This window comes from Galeopterus variegatus, unplaced genomic scaffold (genome assembly GCF_000696425.1).
Source record: "Galeopterus variegatus unplaced genomic scaffold, G_variegatus-3.0.2 Scaffold1368, whole genome shotgun sequence".
Classification (NCBI taxonomy): domain Eukaryota; kingdom Metazoa; phylum Chordata; class Mammalia; order Dermoptera; family Cynocephalidae; genus Galeopterus; species Galeopterus variegatus.
The window spans coordinates 129,754-151,252 of NW_007727479.1; the positions used below are offsets into that span (position 1 = coordinate 129,754).

Below are 21,499 nucleotides of genomic sequence, written 5' to 3' on the forward strand. Positions count from 1 at the left end.
GCCGCGCCGCTGCCACTGCTCGCCTATCTGCTGGCGCTGGCAGCGCCCGGCCGGGGCGCGGACGAGACCGTGTGGCGGTCGGAGCAAGCCATCGGAGCCATCGCGGCCAGCCGGGAGAACGGCGTGTTCGTGGCGAGCGGCAGCTGCCTGGACCAGCTGGACTACAGCCTGGAGCACAGGCTCTCGCGCCTGTACCGGGACCAGGAGGGCAACTGCACGGAGCCGGTCTCGCTGGCGCCCCCCGCGCGGCCCCGGCCGGGGAGCAGCTTCAGCAAGCTGCTGCTGCCCTACCGCGAGGGGGCGGCCGGCCTCGAGGGGCTGCTGCTCACCGGCTGGACCTTCGACCGGGGCGCCTGCGAGGTGCGGCCCCTGGGCAACCTGAGCCGCAGTTACCTGCTCAACGGCACCGAGGTGGTGTCGTGTCACCCGCAGGGCTCGACGGCCGGCGTGGTGTACCGCGCGGGCGACAAGAACCTCTGGTACCTGGCCGTGGCTGCTACCTATGTGCTGCCGGAGCCCGAGACGGCCAGCCGCTGCAGCCCCGCGGCATCCGACCGCAGCACGGCCATCGCGCTCAAGAACACGGAGAAGCGCAACCTGCCCACGGGGGAGCTGGGTCGCCTCAACCTGCGCGAGGGCGCGGGCAGCCTGCACTTCGTGGACGCCTTTCTCTGGAACGGCAGCATCTACTTCCCCTACTACCCTTACAACTATACGAACGGCGCCGCCACCCGCTGGCCCAGCATGGCGCGCATCGCGCAGAGCGTCGAGGTGCAGTTCCGGGGCCAAGTGTCCCTCGACTGCGGCCACGGCCACCCCGACGGCCGCCGCCTGCTCCTCTCGTCCAGCCTGGTGGAGGCCCTGGACGTCTGGGCGGGCGTGTTCAGCGCGGCCACTGGAGAGGGCCAGGAGAGGCGCTCCCCCGCCACCACGGCGCTCTGCCTCTTCAGGATGAGTGAGATCCAGGCGCGCGCCAAGAACTGCAGCCCGGACTTCGATTTGACCGAGGAGAACTGCGTAAGTCCTGTCCCCAGCCCCGGGCGCCGCGGGGAGCGCTCCCGCCGGGGAGGGAGGCAGATCCGGTTGACATTTACCAGAGCTCGGGTTCACACTGCTGGCGGCCTCGGGTTACTCTAAAGCACGGCCTGGGGTCCCCAAAGGGAAAGTGTCAAAATGGGGGCGGGGAGGGTCGGAGTTAAACTCAAAACTGTAGTGGCTGCACCCCAGTGACAGCCTTCTCTGTCCAGACGCTTGTTTGGAGCTGAGCCACCCCACAAGCCCCTCTACCTAATCTTTTCTCCAGACTTTTCTTTGCCCCTTCTCTGTAGTCTCAGCAGGCATATGGTTTTGACCCTCTTAGTCAATCAACACAGTTACCAAAGTGCCCTCGGCAGAGAAACCGTTGAACCTAAAGGGCTCGCTGCCACACCCCAGCCTTTGTGCCCCCCACCGGCAACACAGGTGGCGTGGTCTGAAGAGTTGGCAGCCTGTTCAACGTGGGTAAATCTAGCCTGCAACAGAGGCTCACCCTCGGTGAAACAACCCCCGGCGTGACCCAGTGCAAGGGGGCGGGGCCGTGGCTCTGCACAGGGTGTGCTGTGGTCTCCAGCGGGGTGGGGGGAGAGGCTGGGGAGCCGGGAGGTGGCTTTGTGGGTAAAAGCCTCACCCTGGAGGGGAGAGCAAGGGAAAGTGTTGGGGTGCTACAGGCAGTTTCTGGGCTCCAGATTGCTGGACTAGATTGTGGGGCTCAGAGGCACGACCCTTCGGCTGTGCCTGGACCAGGCAAACCACACAGGTTTCGCCTTGGCTCTCGGGGCAGCCACAGCTTGAATCTTGAGATTGACGTTTCTTTGACTGGAAAATAAAGCAGCAGTTCAAGAGGGTCCAGTTGATGGGGATTATGGAGCCATTGTGCACTTCTCCGGAGGCCGTTTCCCTTCCAAGGCTACTGGCACATCAACTCCACATATGGCTCCTTGAGAGCAGAGCCTGCTGAGATCCTCCTTTATAACTGGACAGAAATCAAAGAGCAGGAATTAACGGCTACAGGTGTTGCCATTGTTTGGGTGTAAGATGAGTCAGAGAGGAAGGGGAGAAGTCTCCACTTGGAAAATGTGTTGCGTTGCGTTGGCACATTTGTTGTGTACCAACACGGTATAGAGGAGCGTTGGCTCTAGGTATATTAACATGCGTATAAAAAGACACCCCACCCACCCCTTTCTCTGCAAAGCACATCTTACCAAATATTAGCCCTCTTAGCCCAAGGAGAAAAAAAAACTAGGTGGTCTTTTGCAAGGCTCCTTAGAATGGTCACTTCTTCCTCTTTGCTTGTCAGCTGTGTGCTAAGACACACACATTACACCTTCATTTCATGACTGTTATAATTTTTAAAAATACATAAATAACACATATTGCCCCCTACATGACTCAGTCTTGCTGTACCCATATAATTTAATATTTAATATATCTCTTTATTACATCTTTATAATCTAATGGTTCAAGCAGGCAAAATCATTGCCTTTTACTTCTCTTAAAGTGGAAAGACTTGAAAGTCCCCCTCCTCTAACCCCCAGGTACTACTTTTCAGGCATACTTGGTCTCTGGGGTTAATGACAAGACAGTTCTGAGGCCCACAGCAGGTAATAAGGGTGGATGTCCAAGCTTTGCCATCTGACAGCTGTGTCGATGTGTGGAGCCAAAACCTTTCTCTTGACTGCATCTCTATACCTATTAAGTCCTGGAGGACTCAGTTCCCTTCCAAACCCAGTAGGCGTCCTGAATGCACTCAGAATGCATGTTTTGGCTTGATCAGGTGTTCCTTCTTGTGCTGGGATGGGGAGGGACAGGGGCAGGGGACTTCACAGAGCTGTTTATCCATCTTCACCAGAGCTTCTGGGAGAGAGCTGCCCCCTGGAAATCAGGCAAGGGATAAACACATGCTGCCAAAAATCTGTTATTGGAAAAATAAATAATTAAAATGGGTCCCTTCACAGCATTTCTTGCTGCTGTTATTTATCAAGAACTCCCAGTGTGCTCAGAGCTGTGGGTTCTGAAAGACAGGGTCTGTACCCCTTGAGCTTGTCATCCAAATTAAATAATATGCTCAGGTTTAAACAATAGCATGTCATGGCTGCACAGGTGGGAGCTTGGAGTTTTGCATTTTTATTTTTCATTTAAGTAAATTCCTTGCTGCCAGTATGCATTAAAAAGCCTCAATGTAATTGAATTTCAAGAGGAGTTTGAATGAAAAAATGTGATAGTTTTGATGAAAAAGCTGATAATTTTGTAACCTATTAAATAAGCATATAAGGGTGCTACAGGCAGTTTCTGGGCTCCAGATTGCTGGACTAGATTGTGGGGCTCAGAGGCACGACCCTTCGGCTGTGCCTGGACCAGGCAAACCACACAGTGTGGGTTTAACCTGTCCATTGGAGCAGGAGCATGGTAGTGGTAGGGTTTTTTTTTTGTTTGTTTGTTTGTTTGTTTATGAAATGTATTCTAGTTATTTTTAGTTTTAATTTTCTATCTCGATGAAATGCTGATTTTTATATGGTCATAAAAACAGATAGAACTGTGACCTACATTTTATAGTTTCTCTAGATGATTTTCCTGGTGGTTTGATTGTCTATTCAATAGTTACACATAGTGTTTTCCTAAGAGAAGTTATTAGGGGGATTTGACCCTGTTTCTATCCCACCACCCTTACCAGTGCTGTTATGCGGGGGTCAAGAGACTTTTTCTGTCAATATTCATGATATTCTGGTCATGAATATCTTAGGCTTTGCAGGCCACGTACAGTCTCTGTCATAGGTGTTCAACTCTGCAATTGTGGTGTGAACACAGCCATAGACCGTACATAAATGAATGAACAGTGCTGCATTCCAATAAAACTTTACGGACATTGAAATCTGAATTCCCTGTCATTTTCAGTTGTCACAAATTATTCTGTTTCAATTTTTTCAACCATTTAAAAATGTAGAAACTATTCTTAGCTCATGGGCCATTCGAAAAACAGGCGGCTGACCAGATGTGGCCCACAGGTGGTGGTGTGCTGACTCCTGCTATTATGCAAAGAGTGAGAGCATGATACTCATGGTAAGAGACAAATAGCAAAAAGATGCTGCGGCAGCCCCAAGGAGGGGCGTCACACTCAGTCTGGGAGGATCTGGAAGGCTTCAGAGAGGTGATGCTTGAGCTGTGTCTTAAAGCTAAGCAGAGAAGGCAGAGAAGGGAGTTCTAGAAAGAGGGCACAGCTTGTGCACAAGCGGAAAGTTGAATCAGCTTGTGAACCACAAGCAGCTGCCCCTGGCTGGGGTGAGTCCAGAAATGAGTGTGCAGGTCCAGATGGCGAAGGGCTTAATGAGACAGGCAAAGGTGCTTGGGTTTTATCCTGATGGTCAGTCATTTTCGGGATTTCCAAACCTTGCCTTTAAAATAAGTTCTTAACCAGGAGCTGTCTATGAGAAAAAGATTAGCAAATTGTCTTTGACCTGCTGCTCTGGGTGAGACTGTTGCAAAGTGCTGGGGACACAGGATGAAGCAGGGGTCAGGAGGTTCTTAGAACCCTACATCTTTCCCTGACCCACCCAAGCCTATCCTTGAGGCATCTATCTCAAAGGAACTTCTAGGGCTCTGCTGAGCAGGGTGTGAAAACCATGCATATGGTTGATGGGGCACAACAGCAGGGTTATAAGCAGACATGATGTGAGTGTGTTCTAGAAAGATTACTCAGAAGATAAAGTGGATGAGGCAAGACTGGAGGCGAAACAACTGGTTATGAGGACAATGATTGGTTCTAACAAGTAATTTCTTAAGGTTTTATTACGTGCTAAGCAGTGTGTGAAAGTATTTATATCAGTGGTAAATAGGACAGACAATAAACATTTAGCAAATAGACAGTTATTTTATATTATATTAAAATGATAACTAAAACTTATAGAGTACCTACTGCATACCATTATTCTAAGCACGTTACCAGTATTAACTGGTTTGATCCTCATCACAACTTTACAAGGCAGAGAATATTGTTGCTTCTGTTTTATAGATGAGGAAACTGAGGCACATCACTAAACAGGTGATGTAACAGAGCCATTTTAGGTGGGCTGTTGGGGGAAGATTCTCTCTAAGGAGGTTGAGTTGAGACCAGGAAGACGCAAAAGGGTAGCTGTCGGCTTCCCCATGGAGAGCTGGGAGCGAGCACTCTAGCAGACTAGAGGGCAGGTGCGAGAGCTCGAACGGGGATCACTTGGCCATCAGATGAGGAAACTGAGGCACATCACTAAACAGGTGATGTAACAGAGCCATTTTAGGTGGGCTGTTGGGGGAAGATTCTCTCTAAGGAGTTTGAGTTGAGACCAGGAAGACGCAAAAGGGTAGCTGTCGGCTTCCCCATGGAGAGCTGGAAGCGAGCACTCTAGCAGACTAGAGGGCAGGTGCGAGAGCTCGAACGGGGATCACTTGGCCATTCTGAAGAGCAAAAGGTCATTGTGGTTGAGTATTAGGAGGTAGAGAGAGGAGAGAGTTAGGGCGAGAGGTTGGAGAAGGAAGCAGCAGCCAGGTCCTAAAGGCCTCCTAGACTGTGGGAAGGCGATTAGATTTGATTCTCAAAGCATAGGAGAGCCTCTGAATGGAAATGAAATGATTGGATTTGAATTCCTAAATAATGGCTGCCCTGTGGGAAATGGATGAGAGATTGGCCACAGTGGAAGAAGGAAAACTTGCAGGAAGCTCTTGCACTAGTCCAGCCAAGAAATAATGTCACTGTGGTCGAAGTAGTGACAATGAATATGGAAAGAAACAGACGGATTCTGTTTATTGCAATAATGCAACTGAGGGATGTTGAAGACCTGAATTGAGGCTGTGGCAGTGAGGGTGGAGAGGAGGGATGAGACAAAATAGCTTTTTAAGACATAGAATTGAGAGGTGCTGGTGACCAGTTAGAAGGCGAGTTTAATTTTTGTGGATTTTTAGGTGCTTCTGGGACTTCCAGGAAGAGCCATTAAGAAAGCAGTTGGCAATGAAGTTAGGAATCGAGGGTCCACTCCATAAACCTTGGAATGTGTCGGGCTCTGTCCTGTTTGGGCTGTTTGTCCCTGAAGGGAGCGGCCAGGTCTGGCTTATCTCTGTTTCCCAGGCATCGATAAGGCTGTCTGACACTTGGTGAGTGAGCCCTTGATTGGTGTGTGCAGAACAGGAAAGAAGACGCTCTTCATCCAGTGGAGAAGACAGTCATGAGAGTGAAATAAGAGCTTCCAAGAGGAGTCAATACTGGAGCTGTGTTTATAGCAAGAGTAAAAGCCAGGCAGCCAAGAGGGAAGGGTGTTTCCTTGTGATTTCTTTACTAATGAGGCAGGATTCCTTGTCATTCCCCTGTCTGTCCCCAACCTGGCTGAAGAAGCGTGTTATCTAACATACCAGCTGTTCCTGATCATTGCTCATTGGCATCCTCCTGAGACTCCTTTCTCCATCAGTGACCCCTTTTAAAAATTGGATTCCAAGAGCTGACCCTTGCTTCTCTGAGGCGATAGGAGGAGGTGGCTTAGAGCAGCCAGGAGCTGTAAGCATCACCTGTGTCCGCCTCCTGTGCTTGGCAACATCTCTGTTCCTACCAAGTGGAGCTTTTGTACTGTGGATCTCTGAGGAATCCTGTATGTCCCCTCTCAGAATAATGTTTTTAATGCATAAAATAAAAACACAGGACTGCAAAATAAACCAATTACATTGATATACAGTTATACCAAAATATTTTTTCAATTTGAGATACAGTAATATATCTTGGCACATTCAACAGCAAGATCTAGCAGCAGTAGCTACCATAATTTCAAAGGAGAGATGAGCATAAATGATATTTTGAGATATCTGCAACAACTACAAAATGATAGGAAAATATCTGATTTCTTTTGGTGACAAAGTCACAGGTTCGGTTAATACTATACTACTGTGGCCTGAATCCATAATTAAAGGGAATGCTAAGTTTCAGTTAGAGCTTGCTAAAATGAAAATGTATTTTTTCCGTCATTCAGTTGCATGGATTCCCTGAATTCTCTCCATGCACTGTGGGTATTAATGGAACCTCCACTCTAACCATGCATTTCAGTTACCAAGTATTTCAGAATCCAGTGATGTGAAATGTAAAGTGTCATGTTTTGTTTCCAAACTCATCTGATTGGCTATTTTGACAATAGGGAATTTATTCCCATCTGTGTTTTACAGAACAAGCACTTGGCCAACAGCAAGTGCACCATAAATAATGGATGGGGGATGGAGTAGAGGGTGGGAGGGTGGTCAGATGGATGGAGAAACCTCGGAGAGGATAAACGACTGTATAAAGATTCATAATTCATAAGTAATATGAGGGATTTCCAAACGTTTGTGGAAAAATGGAATTAAAAGATAAAAATAAAAAATATAAACTTCATTTCTCAACGTAAGTGCCATCAAGTGCAAGACACTTTTATAAGTGATGACACCAGTCATTTAGTCCATCCCTAAAGAACCGAGGGTCCTGGGAATTTCACCATGTCAATGTAGTCTTTTTTACATTATTAACTGAAGAAAACTGGGTGCCCTTTAAAGATTGTTTAAGATTAGAAAACAAAAAGAAGTCAGAAGGAGCAAAATCAGGACTGTACGGTGGATGCCTAATGATTTCCATCAAAACACTCACAAAATTGCCCTTGTTTGATGAGAGGACTGAGCAGGAGCATTGTTGTGGTAGAGAAGGACTCTTTGGTGAAGCTCTCCTGGGCATTTTTCTGCTAAAGCTTTGGCTAACATTCTCCAAATACTTTCATAATAAGCAGATGTTATTGATCATTGTTTAGCCCTCCAGAAAGTCAACAAGCAAAATGCCTTGAGCATCCCAAAAACTGTTCCCATGACCTTTGCTCTTGACCAGTCTGCTTTTGCTTCCACAGGTCCGCTTCCACCTCTTAGTAGCCATGTCTTTGATTGTGCTTTGTCTTCAGGATCATATTGGTAAAGCCATATTTCACCTTCTGTTACAATTCTTTGAAGAAATGCTTCAGGATCTTGATCCCACTTGAAAGCCGTGCTCTTGTCTGCGGCTCACCTGAGCGCAACAGTTCTGGCATCAAGTGCAAAGTTTGCTCAAGTTTAATTTTTCAGTCAGAATTGTGCAAGCTGAACCAGTTGAGATGTCTGTGGGGTTGGCTATTGTTTCTGTTGTTCATCGTCAGTCGTCTTCAATTAGTGCACAAACAATATTCATTTTTTCCTGGCATATTGATGTGGGTGGCCTGCCGCTGCAGCCTTCATCTTCAATGTCATCCTGTCCCTTCTTAAAGCTAGTTATCCATTTGCAAACTTCTGATTTCTTTGGGGCGTTGTCCCCATAAACTTTTTGTAAAGGATGAATAATTTTATCATTTTTTCCACCCAAGCTTCAGCAGAAATTTGATGGTTGTTCTTGCTTCAATTTTAGCAGAATTCATGTTGCTCTGATAGGAGCTCTTTTCAAACTGATGTCTTATCCTTCTTAGTGCCTCAAACTAGATCTTGTTCAGACATGTTATAACAAGTAAGTACAAGTTTATTTGGGGGCAAAATTTTTTTTGAAATCCATGCGCAGTTTTTTTTTGTTTTTTTTTGAAGATGACCGGTAAGGGGATCTTAACCCTTGACTTGGTGCTGTCAGCACCACACTCTCCCAAGCAAGCCACAGGCCAGCCCTGTGCAGTTTTGTTTATAATATGCATTTTCCATAAACTTTTTGAAGACTTCTCATAGAGCTTGAACTTTAATCCTCATATTTTTTCACTCTAAATCTCTAATTCTCTCTGCTTTTCCATGCTACCATCAGCGATTTTTACTTCAAAGAGTTAAAACAATGCTAGGTCATGTTCATAAAATCAAGCTAATCTATTCATGGGAAGGAATAGTTCTACTATGCTTTGGTCAGAGCACACCTAAAGAACTTAGTTTTGCTTTTTAGAGCCACATTTTTAAGTACACTGAATCTTCAGACCATCTATGGACTGAGATGACAAGAGACCCACAAACTGTCTTTTACAAGCTGTCAATGAACTATGGATGTGAAATTTAGAGAAGGCCAAGATACATGGTAATAGTCAGTATGGGGGTAATTTAATATTGCTCACCCAGGCAGAACTAAGGCCCAGTGTTCACAAAGGACAAACCTTGGTTCATTTCAAGAACTCTATAATGATTAGGCCTACTTAGTAATGTACCATAGTTGTCTGATGAGATATTGACTGAAAGTATCCAAACATTGACTTGTGTATTTATTCATTCATCCAATAAACATTTATTGACAACCTATTACATGCCAGATGCTGAGGTGTATACTGCATTGAAAGTGTAGAATAAGATAAACTATTGTAGAGCTTAGAATCTACTGGGAGACAGACAATAAGTAAAATTTTAAAAACAATAATTATAATAAGTATTTTGAAGGAAAGAGATGGAGTGCCATGATTCAGAATAAGTGGAGTAGGAATAGGGTCATGTGTCCATGAGCAGGTGACATTTAACTTGAAATCTAAAAGACTGAAAAGATCCAGACTACAAGAGAGTGAAGGGGGTGGAGGCTAAAAGTATAGCATGTGCTAAGGCCCTGAGGCAGAAAAATGGTAATGGTCATATGTTAAAGAGTCTGAAAGAAAGCCATTGCAGGAACTGAGGCAGACTGAAGATGGAGAAGAGTGGCAAGGAATGAGTTCGAAGAAATAGTCAGGAATCAGCTCAGAGAGGACCTAGGGATGCATGTGGATTTAATTCTAAGTGTGATGGGAAGGCATGGAAAAATTTTAGACAAGGGAGTAACATGACTTCTTTTATATTTTAAAAGATCACTCTGGCTACTAGACAGAGAATAGATTGTAAGGTGAAAGGGAGAGACCAGGAGATTCTTGCAGTAGATCAGGAGGGGGATGATGAAGGCTTGAAGTGGGTAGAGCCTGTGGAAATAGAGAAGATGGATTTGAGATTGTTGGGAAATTTGGCTGAGATTCTTCATGTATTGGACATGGGGAGTCATGGAAAGAGAGAAGTCAAGAGTGGTTGGTGATGCCATTGACCATGAAGAGAAAGACTGGGGAAGAACAGGATTGGAGGGAAGAAAAGTCTGGATGACCATTTTTCAGCAACTCTGAAACCATGTCATAGATTTCAGTGGTTCTCAACAGGAAATGATGACATTTACTTAGCAGGCATTGGGAAATGTGGGGAAGGGGGGTTTTGCAGTAGTCAAAATGATGGGGGGCACTACTGGCATTTTGTGGACAGGGATCAGGTATGCTAAATGTCCTGCATCACAAGGGACAGCCCTCTAATGAAGAACTGTCCCATCTAGAATGCTAGTAGCCTCCTCAGGGAAAAACATTGGTGAACTCAGTTTCTTTCAGTTCTGAGAGTCTAGGAAAATGCACTTTTCACACTATCCACTATATCTTATCTTTTTGTGAATTATTTGAGTCAAGTTGTCTTTTCATAAGTAATTGATTGAAATTAGCCATAGGGAGGAGATGGAGATTTAGATGGGGGATAGGGGAGATGAGGCCGGGAGAAGGAAGGATGAGTCTTGGAGAGTGGGACTGGGAGGTAGATAGGACTTGGAGGCTGGAGGACACTGGGGCCTTTGGAGGGAGGAGAGAGGGTGGAAGAGCAGGTGGGAGAATGTGAGATAGAGACGTCACCGCTTCACCTGTTTCTGTGGCTGTGCTGCACACTGCTGCTGCTTGCTTGGTATAGAGGCTGCCCAGCTATGTCCCTAAATTTCCCTCCTCCATGCCTCCTGCACACTTTGAACTTTTCATTTTGATCATTCAAATTCCCAACGCAAATTCTTCCTTCAAATGATCAGAGAGATGCCATAAACTTAGTCAGGACCTGATCAATTCTGCATACTCTACAAGAATAGAGACAGCACCAGGAGCCTTAATGGCTAATAAAAATCACTGCTAACTTGGGTGAATCATTGCTCTTTCCATCTCTCTAGCTTCATAAAAATAATTTTCTAGTTATTTTTCATGCACATTATTTCATTTGGGGCTCTCAACCACACTGGCAGGCAGGGCATGTGATATTATTGTGTCCATTTTACAGATGTGACCATTGAGGTTCAGAGACTTAAGCTTCACAAATCAAGCAACCTGTAAGGGACAGGGCAGGGGCCAGAATTTGGGTGTAGGTCTCCTTTAGAGGTTTCCTAACCACATGTGGGCCCCTGGGGAAGTGATAGGAAAGGATGAAGAAATTATTTCAAAACAAGGGGATCCTAAAAGGGAAAAGAATACAAAATTTACTGCCCAAGAGAGGCTTTTTATCAACATAAAAGAAATCGATAGGGCACCCCTTTGGTATTTGCCATCACTTTGTAAGGAAAAACCAACAAATGGGAGTCTTTTGAGACTTTTTTACCCTTAGGGGTAAAAGACTTGACTCTTACTGGCTCCCCAGCACGGGAGGCTCCACTTTTGTGCACATTTCCTCCGGTGTTGCCACAAAAGCTGCAACAGGGCTGTGAACACCCTGCCTGAACCTCAATGAGTTGGGCCATTTTTCACAGGGTGGGGGAAGGGCCGCGGTGTTGCTCAACTCCAGAGTGCCTTTCACACCCTACAATATATGGCTGGCGCCCCCTGGAGTTGTTCCATGCTCAGTGGAGGACTGTATATTGTCAATGAAAAATAGTGTGAAGGAACAGCAAGGAGGCCAGCTGTTTCCCTCATGATGTGCCCACTGCTCCATGTACACACACACACGCACACACGTGCACATGCACACGCGTACACATAAGCACTCACCCCGTCCCAGTAGCTTGGCCCCAGTTTGCTGTGTCGGGCCCAAAGCTCTCTCTCTTTCAGCCCAAACACTGCTTTAAGCCAAGATAACTTTGTTCTCCAACTGAGAAAAGTTTCCCTCCTAGAGCCGGCTAAAGTGTAGGTGTGATGTTGCAGTTTAGCATGGCAGGAAAGAGAAGCAGAATATGACAACTCTGAAGAAACCAAGAAAGCCCAAAGGGGAGACAAGGTTTAGAGCTAAATCAAGATTGGATTTTGTCATGAAAGGCAGAACTGGCAAAAGCATCATTACAAGGTATTAACCTTGTTACACACAGACGAACAAGCAGAGCCTAGGATTCAGAAATAAATTACACTTAATAAACTAGACAGAATAGGCTGAGAGCAACATTAGTGATTATGCCCTAAGGGGAGAGAAGGGCAAGATGGAAAATAGGCTGGGGGGAGAAAAGGAGTAAGAATAATCTCTGGACACAGGGGGCCCTCTGCACTATTTCTCCCTCTGCTTGGCTCCCTAGGTATTAACTTCACTTTTGTGAGGTGGTTTCTCTGGAACCTGTCTTTCTTTTGTTTTCATTTGCTGAAATGAGCATAAGAGAGCCATTCAGAGGCTCCTTTTCCCATTCACAGGGACCTGTCCATTTCTATGTGTTTCCAGCACAAAAGAATCCATTTCCATTCAGCTGGAGCAGCCGCTAGAGTTTTCAGGAGGTCTAAGCCCTCCTTTCCTAGGCTCCTTTCCTATTTTCTTCCAGGCTTACTGTTGTAATTGGCCACAAAATCCTGACTGTGGCCAGGGTCCTTCAGGGTGGTGAGAGGAACAAGCACTTGTCCAGTTCTGGGTCCCTTGTAGCTGAGGAAGAGCTGCAGCCTACTGCCTGCTAACACGTCGTGATTCTCATTTCTTAAACAGTGACTTGCTTTTGGTTTCAAGTAACAGAAAACCCAACCAAGAAGGGATTAAACCACGACATCTGTTGTTAATTTAGTAGAAAGTGTTAAGGTTGGAGGTCTGTGGCTCAGCGGTGTCCTCAAGGGCCCAGGGTCTCTGATCTTTCCCCTGCACCAGGCCTAGCATGTGGATTTGCATCCTCCATCTTGAATCTCATAGAAGCAAAATGGCGGTCACCAGTCCACACATAATGGCCTCATGCAAGTGTATTCCAAGGGAGGAAGCGAGGGAAGAGGATGAGCAGGTTATCCTCAAGAGCCTTCTCTTACCGAGAAGGAAACTAATTCCCAGGAATCCCTCCAGTGGACTTGTGCATGTTGCTGGCCAGAACTGGACCACATGGCCACCCTTAGCTGTAAGGGGTAGAAAGCAAGTATCTGGCAGTGGGGAACGGAGTGGCCATTTGACTTGGAACAATCGTGGTTTCCACCAGGCTTGAGTTTATTGCTATCTGAACAAAATTAGTGTCCTTTTGGGAAAGAAGATGGGAATAACAGCCATGGGTGTGGCAGAAACTGTTTGTGTTTTAAAGTAAGGTAATAATAATAATAATAATAATAGCAAACATGGATTGTGTATTACTTTGTGCCAGACACTGTTCTATGCTTTATTAAGGCTTAGGTACCAACTCATTCAGTCTTCACATCAAGTCTATGGCATAAATGCTATTATCATCACTTCATTGTGAAGAGGAGGAAACTGAGTCACAGAGAGGTTAAGTAATGGGCACAAAATTATTTAGCTAGAAAGTGACAGAGTCAAGACCCAAACCTAGGCAGTGTGGCTCACCACCCTGGACTGCCTCTATTAGGTAAGATGATAAAATACTCCAAGTAGGATGCCTTAAGTATTGATACTTGTGAGCCGGTATCATTATCATGACTATTATCATTGTCTTCATAACCACCCTACCAGTCAGGCACATTAGCCTTTTGAGACAGTTGAGAAAGACAACTCGCAACAGGGTTAAACAACTGAGCTCAAATGCAGACTAGTCCCAGGCGGTTTGTTCTATACCAGCAGCTTCTCAAGTTTGGGAACATGTTTGGGAACATGAATGGCTGCACTACTTACCTGTATTATTGATCCAGGACTTAATCTGGAAAACTGCAATTGTTGAAGAATAGTCAGAAATCAGGGAAGGACACTAGAAAGGGTGAGACAGTAATGTGGAACCGATTTCCTCCTTGTTCCCTTTCAGTTTTTGAGCTCTTTTTGTTTTGTTGGAGCTAGTCTTCATGAACAGGATATTTCATCCTAGCTCAGCAAAGTCCACAGTGTCACGGTTCTTGGCCAATAGGTGCAGTTATTAAGCACTTACTGTATGCCAGACCTGGGAGTACACTGTCCCATTTGGTTCTTGTGGTTAATCCACAACCCACAGCCATTACTCTTCCTGTGTTGCGAGATGACGGGAAATGGAGTCCATCAGCCAAGGATAGTGGTATTAGAACATTCCAGATGCCCAGACGGAGATGATACCCAATTCTCTGAATTAGTCTCTTTGCAATGCTCAAATATTTAATAAAAATAATAGGCATGGTTGGTCAATCTTATGTTTGAACAATTCTGGTTTAGTTTTAAAGCAAGATGTGTGGTGTGGTTTTCTTTTTTTTTAATCTAAAGTTCATCTGATTTTTCTTTTTATGCTCATAGTCATAAGGCTTCCTTATCTAAACAGTGATCTATTGTTCCAATCCTTAGACCCACAAAGATTTTCTTTCTTAACGTCGATTTTAGGACAGCTTCTCATCTTCCCTGATTGCATGAGAAGTATCTTTTTACAGGGAAAAAAAAAAATCTCTAATGGGCTTTCCAAAAATCTTCTTAAAGCGAGTTCACTATAGAATATTTTATGCAAATAAGTAACTTTCTCGTAGGTTATGACATCTTTTCCTTGAAAAGTGATCATGGCATTGGAGGAATCCTTGCTAGCTTATCTTTTCCTCGCAGCTCAACTTCAACAAAGAAATATAGATGGGGCTTTAAAGGCTTCAGTAATCAATTTAGTCCATGAATCCATTTAGTTTAGATGTTAATGAAACTTGGTGGATTTTAAAATAATGAATATGTAGTAAGACGTAAATTGAAAGACATAAACACTGTTGGCAATAATATAATAGAGTTCATAAGTCTTAGCCTCCCCTCACCCACCGTCCCCCTCCCCAAACAGGGCCATTTTAGGAGTTGCTGAGATGCTTACTGAAGTTTGCCAGTTCTCCCATTGGCTGAAACTTAAATGTGCCTTTGAAAACCTTAGTACAGTTGGGAACTGAGCTCTGGCAGATAAAATATGCTATCACACTGTGTTCAGTAGCTACAGACGGCAACGGCTCTTTCTAGCTCCATATCTTCCAGAGATTTGTGCAACAAACTCAGTTTCCTGTGGGTGAAGGCAGGAAGCAGCATGGAGTACTTCATTTCTTTTAAACAAAAAGGAAAAAGACATTTTGGTTGACACTTTCTCTGCCCTGGGTTTAAAAAGGAGCTTTATTTAATGATCAGGAGCAAGCATGTGATTATATGAGCTCAAAGCCTCAGATGATTTAAATGCCTTTGGGTTGAAGTTTATGCTTTTGTTTCCCCCTTAAGAGCGTCAGCACCAGGTCCAGCCCTTCTGTTTGGTGCCTGTTTAGCTCTGTGGCTCTGTCTTTCCCACCATCTACACCTATATTTTTGCCTCTTTGCCCCCTGAATTAGTTACCCTGTGTCTTTGGGCTTCACATGGCACCCTTCCTGTAAATCCAGAATCTTTCCTTTCTGCCATCGCACCCAATAGGATCGTCTGTGTCACATCTTGGGAAATGTTTGTGTTTAACCTCACAGAAGCCAACGTCTAGCTAAAATGAATTGCAGCAGGATCCTGCAAACAGCCAAGTGTAAGATCGTCTCCCTCCCAATTCAGCAGTGGGCTCTCTCTTGGCAATAAAGTGGGACTCAGCTTCATATATCAGCTGGGGGAGTGTTAAATGGATGGCTGGCTCACTGCTGGCAATCAATACATGTTAATATGTTGTAAACAAATGGCTTACCATGGTTTGCGCAAGTGTGGTGATATTGCAGGTAAAGGCAATGCAAGGTTTACTCCTGGGGATCTTGTCTAAGAAAACATGTTTGGGTCCCAGAAGTGGGATTCTTACTAGGAGGGCATGAGTGACATTTTATCAGTGTAATGAAAAGTATCATTGTTAAAAATTATCTTTTTTTTTTTATTTGTGCGTTTGTGTGCATGTTCAGAACCAAAGGGATCAACCTGAAAGAGTACAACCCATTGCGTCATCTACCTTGATCCATTCCGACCTGACATCCGTTTATGGCACCGTGGTAATGAACAGGACTGTTTTATTCTTGGGGACTGGAGATGGCCAGTTACTTAAGGTTGGTTTTCTGTGCCTTCTTCAAATGTTTGTTTTAATAGTGATTCCTTTTGTGCTTTTTCATTTTTCATTTTTTTTCATGCTTCTGGGTTATTATACACAAGACCATACTAATTGCTTTGCTAACTCCTCAGAGACCTCCAGAAATGTCTTGGAAAAAATTCTGCAGATCTGTATGTTATGACACTCCCCCTCACTGCCCTATCCCCTCCCAGCCATGAGATGAAGCACCAGCCACCTTGCTTCCTGAGAGTGTGCCGAGACATTTTCCCATTCTTACTCATACACTGCCTGGGTGAGGTGAAGGGGGTCTGGCCCCTACCCCATCCCTGACTCACCTTCCTGAGACGTATAACCTTTCAGTTCTATCTCCTTTATAATGGAAATGTACAAAGCACCTGATTTCTCACAACTTCAAAGAGATGAGAGATTATAGGGCTTGAAAAGAAGAAAAAAACAGGTGTTCCTTCCCTCCAGCCCACTTGCCACCCACAGAGGGGGTTTGTTTTCTGCCCTTTGTACCCACATACACCACGGAAAGGTTAGAGATCTGAAATCCTTTGAGACTCCCCTTGACTTTGATCTCAGAGAACTATTTTTCCCCACTGTATGGATACATCCTCATCAAGTTGGGATTTTTATTCTCTTGGGGGAGGGGCGGTGGGGAGGAGGAGAAAATAAAATCAGAGATAGCAAATGACTTATCTGAAATTATATAGTGGTGGTCTTATCAATGTCATCAGCAAGCATTTATTGAACACCCCTGTGGTCTCCAACAACATTCGTGGTTGAGAATGACACCGTTTCTGTCACCCTAGACTGATATTCAGTTGCCTCTCTGCAGCCAGTCAGTTTACTCTCAGCTCAGATTCCTAACCGAATACTGGCAGATTTGTTTTCCAAACTGGTTACTAGATGTGTGACTTTAGGTGAATCACTTAACCTCTCTGAGCTTCCATTTCCTCATCTGTAAAGTGGGATAATACTAGACAACCTAGAAAAACCCTTTCCTCTTCCGATGGTCTCTAATTCTGTCTTCTGCACATTTATCCCCACCTCGACTCAAACCTCTCTACTTGCTCTTCTCCCAATGTGCATTGTGTAGTCCTGTCTCCACACTTTTGCTCACGCTGTCCCCCCAGCCTGGAGTGCTTTCTTCCTTTTTCCTCTGCTTTACTGAGGCCTGTGTACCTATGTGTTGGCTCTGCTCAATCCCCACATCCTCTTCAGTGATGTCTAAGCCTGGACTGATCCTTTGCTCACGCTGTCCCCCCAGCCTGGAGTGCTTTCTTCCTTTTTCCTCTGCTTTACTGAGGCCTGTGTATCTATGTGTTGGCTCTGCTCAATCCCCACATCCTCTTCAGTGATGTCTAAGCCTGGACTGATCTTGCTCTCCCCCCATCTTCTGAAATCCTCACGATCTATATCATTCTTTTGGCTTATTACAGATGTCTTGCTTTGATACCTAACCTTTTCCCTTGTGTTTGTCTTGCCTTCCCAACTTGATTTTAAGCTTCTGGAGAAAGGGGTCATGAATTCCCATAGCCCAGTACAGTGCTGAGTGCCTGGTAGGCATTTGATTTAATCTGTTTTCTTTGGAGGAAACTCAGTAACATATGGGAGGGAGTTTGTTTGTGTACACATTCCTTTGAAATATACATTGATCATCTTTCCTGTTGTGTTAGCTTTATTTCCTGGGGAAGGGTAAATACCCATCAGTCAATCTACATAAGTTGCTCGGTGATATCTGTAACTACCACAACCTGGTCAGGCTGATTGGACCCATTAGCCTGGCAGAAGAAGTTTCCATCAATTCTTCCTGGGCCCCCTCACCAATTATCTCTTCAGATTTGGGAAATTTTTGATGAGTGTTTTGACAAGAACACTGTTTCGTCAAAGCTGGGCCAACCAAACTGTTACATGGTGAATTGGAGGTGAGGGAACACTTGGATATAAATAGCTCCCCACGGCACACCCTGGTTTTGCCTGTCCAGTTCGTTCACCCCAGCAGTTCGTGTGCAGCTGGCCAGTTTTTACTGATGTTGTGGCACTGGAGGGTAGGACCGAGCTACAGCTTCATGCCGAGAAGGAGGTGGCCGACTGAAGTCTCGCTTTCTTCAAGAGCTGTATGGAATATCCCTTCAGAAGCCATGTCTTTGGCCTCGTTTTTTTAGGGTTTGAATAACGACAGCAGGTTGGCTTGGGTTTGTTTGTTTTGTGACTGTTAACATTTATATAGTGCTTCCTATCTGCCAATCATGTCTACTAACCAATTCAACTCTCTCCACAACCCCATGAGGGAATCGAGGCCCAGAGAGGTTGGAGATTTGCCCAGGGTCACACAGGGGCAGAGCAGGGATTTGAATCCGGAGTGACTTCAGAGACTGCACTAATATGCCGCATACTACACTGATTCTCAACCTCTGCCCCAGGCACCAGCCACCTTTCCCTGGGATGGATCAGGGTTCCTAGAGGCTCAGAGAAACATCCCGGCCTGAGAAGAAGGCAGACCATCTGAAAGTGGGAATACTTCACTGGCGAGATAACTTCTTGGGAATTAACACCCCTCCCCTCAAGAGAGACCCTCCTTCGGGATGGTTCCCTCCCTCTGGAGGAGGTTGTGAGGGATGAATTTGAGCTGACTGGGCCCCCCCAAGTACCCTAGGACAGCCCCAGACTTCCCAGGACTCCCTCCTGTATTCTGTTACAGATTCTTGGATGCAGCCCCTGAAATTACCCAAGTCCTGAAGACCTGGGATTGCGTAGATGATTTGGAAGCCACAGGCAATCCCCAAATCCCTGTATTCAAAAGCCTCTCCCTTGCCAGACTTGTCACCAAAACTGTTAGAAGAGACGAGCATTGACAGACACAAGCTTGGCTTCCTAAGCCCACAGCGTAGAGGTACTAATGAGCAGCAAAAACCAAAAAACCTAGTGCAGACAGTGGGAGGAGGAGAAAGAGGGCTTGGATCCCCAGTAGCCTGACTCATCAGTTTCCAAGTGATCAAGGGTTGACAGACCCTTGACAGACGCCAGGCATTGTTGTATATGCCTGATAGGATGAGAGGCAGGAAAAACCACAATGGAGGCCAATTGCTGTTTTTTACCAGCACCAATAGAAACCTGACTTCTGAAATCTCTGCAAACCATGTGGAGTTTTAATATAACATGGTGCCATTTTAAACCTCATGTTATTTAAATAATTATTACTCTTTGTAAAAGTAATATATGCTCATGTAGAAAGTTGCAGAGTAGTGGGAGATGAGAGGAAGGCAAAGAAAAAATTACCCCTAATTGCATCGTGTAGAGGCAACCGCTGTCAGCATTTTGGATGCTTTTTATACATAGTTGAGGTCAGACTGTCCAATTTTGCATCCTTTTTCCTTCGGTTAATGAGGGAAAATGCTTATATTAAAATGTTATTGCAAATTCTTTGTAAACAGTATTTTTAAATAGCTGTATCATATTCTATTATGTGGAAACATTATTTTGAACATAGCTGATATTGGATCCCTTTTAAAGTGTCTTTTTCCAAGAAAGACAGTACTACCTCCAAAGGGAAGATGTCATGCATGATCAGTGTAAAAATGACTTTACAGTATGCTAATACCTTTACTGCCCTTCTCCTTTATTCCTAAGTTCCTTTATATGATTTTAGAAAAACTGAAGAAATTTGCAACTCAGGGGGTCCTTTGAGAGCATGTCATCCGTTCTCTTATTTTATCAGTGTGCGGTCCTCACCATGGTGAGGGCGTTATGTCCGGTCACTCCCCTGCACCCGCCAGTTATTTCCCCATTTTACTTCCTGAACATGATTGCATGCCATAATTTCTTCAGTTGTCAGCATCTCCACTGAGATCAGCTGAAAAGTATGGCCACACAGAACTCAGCCTTGGGGAATTCATGTTGCACGTGTTGCACGGAGTATGCATTTCTATCAACACACACAGGATCTTTCTCAAGATCGTGGTGCAGCCTATCACGGGGTTTGGATTCCTTAGAGCTGACTCTGTTGCGTATAGAATATTGTCCTTATTTCAAGGGCAGAATTGAATATTTTGAGCTTTTCCAGGTGGTAAAATAAGTCTTCACGGAATATACATGAAATTTGAAATTTGTAACTTTATGCATGCCCATTAACCTTTCTTGTAAGCATAAAAGATAAGAAGGCAGCGGGTGAGGAATGATAATAGCTAGCATTTCTGAGCTCTTACAATGTGCCAGGCGTTAGAACCGACGACGGCATGGGTTAACTCGTTTAATCCTGATGAATCAATATGATTACCATCTCCACTTTATAAATGAAAATACCTGAGGCTTAGAGAGGTTAGCTAGCTTGCTCAAGATGATCTGAACTGAAGCAGTTTGTCCCCAGACCCCAATTTTTATCCCACAACTAAACCGCATTAACAATTAAAATGTATTCTGTAGAGCTCAGTAGAGTTCGTGGAACTGGTTTTTAGTTTCTATTTTCTTTCTCATGTTGGGGTATCTGGGTTAATACCAAGATGCAAGTGTTTGAGGTTTCATGAGCAGCAGCCAGGGCTTCTGTGGTTTTTCAAGTTTATTCCTATTTGGGGATGGCCCTCTGGGGATCCAGCTGAGTGCAGAGCCCTCTCCTCTCAGGGCTGCCAGTGGCTCAGGGGGCCTCGGAAGCCCCTTTGGGGCCCCAAATTTTCCTCAGTGGGCATCTTTATAGGAAAGGTAGAAATTCTTTGTTCAAGTTGAATGGCTCCAGTGAAAGGAGGCTAGTGTTAGTTTTCTCCAACATCCCTGGAAGTGATGCAGGGTTCAGGGTGCAGGAAGTTGTACCCTATTCCCTATCCAGCCTTGAGCTGCTTTTCATGTGCTTAGAGTCAGGAGTAGCTTCCTACGTGGCCCTCAAAACTCTACTCTCACTAACAGGTTTCATTTATCCAAACTGTGGAGTGAAATTAAACCAGCTCCAGAAAGTTCTTCCTGAATTCAAATAGAAGCCAAACTACATAATACTTGAAGAATCTGCCTTGACTCTGGTTATTAAAGTTTTAGAGTGAATACAAGGGAAAACTAAAAACTAAAATAAAATCTTTTATAAGGGCAAGCTCTGTTTATACTCTCACAGAATGTTCAAATAAGGAAAAGGAGGCCTTGGGGAACCCAGGACAGGACCTGGGGCAGGATGTGGCGGTGGTGGGGTAATGGACAAAATAGTAAAAATGGCAGGAAGTATGAAAACTTGGAAATGGGTTTCATGATGGGCTGGTTAGAATGTCATATGAAGCCTATTTTAAATTCACCCCCACCTCAGTCATTTCAGTTTATGAGTTTGCAGGGACTTCCCAGTTTGGAACCTTTACTCCTATGCAATCCACAAATCTAGAATTTGTGGCATAGGCTGTATGCTT

The 21,499-nt window shown here is 44.9% G+C and overlaps 1 protein-coding gene across 1 annotated transcript in view; it reads left to right on the forward strand.

The window, feature by feature from the left end:
• Positions 1-6: 6 nt before the first annotated feature.
• The window catches only part of PLXNC1 (plexin C1), a gene marked incomplete at its 5' end in the record, with an annotated part of 144,234 nt that continues 122,741 nt past the window's right edge, over positions 7-21,499 (forward strand). Inside the window, 2 exons of the mRNA XM_008576575.1 lie at positions 7-1,017; positions 15,973-16,113. Of these exons, the coding sequence (XP_008574797.1) occupies positions 7-1,017; positions 15,973-16,113 (1,152 nt within the window). The remainder of the gene's footprint in view (positions 1,018-15,972; positions 16,114-21,499) is intronic.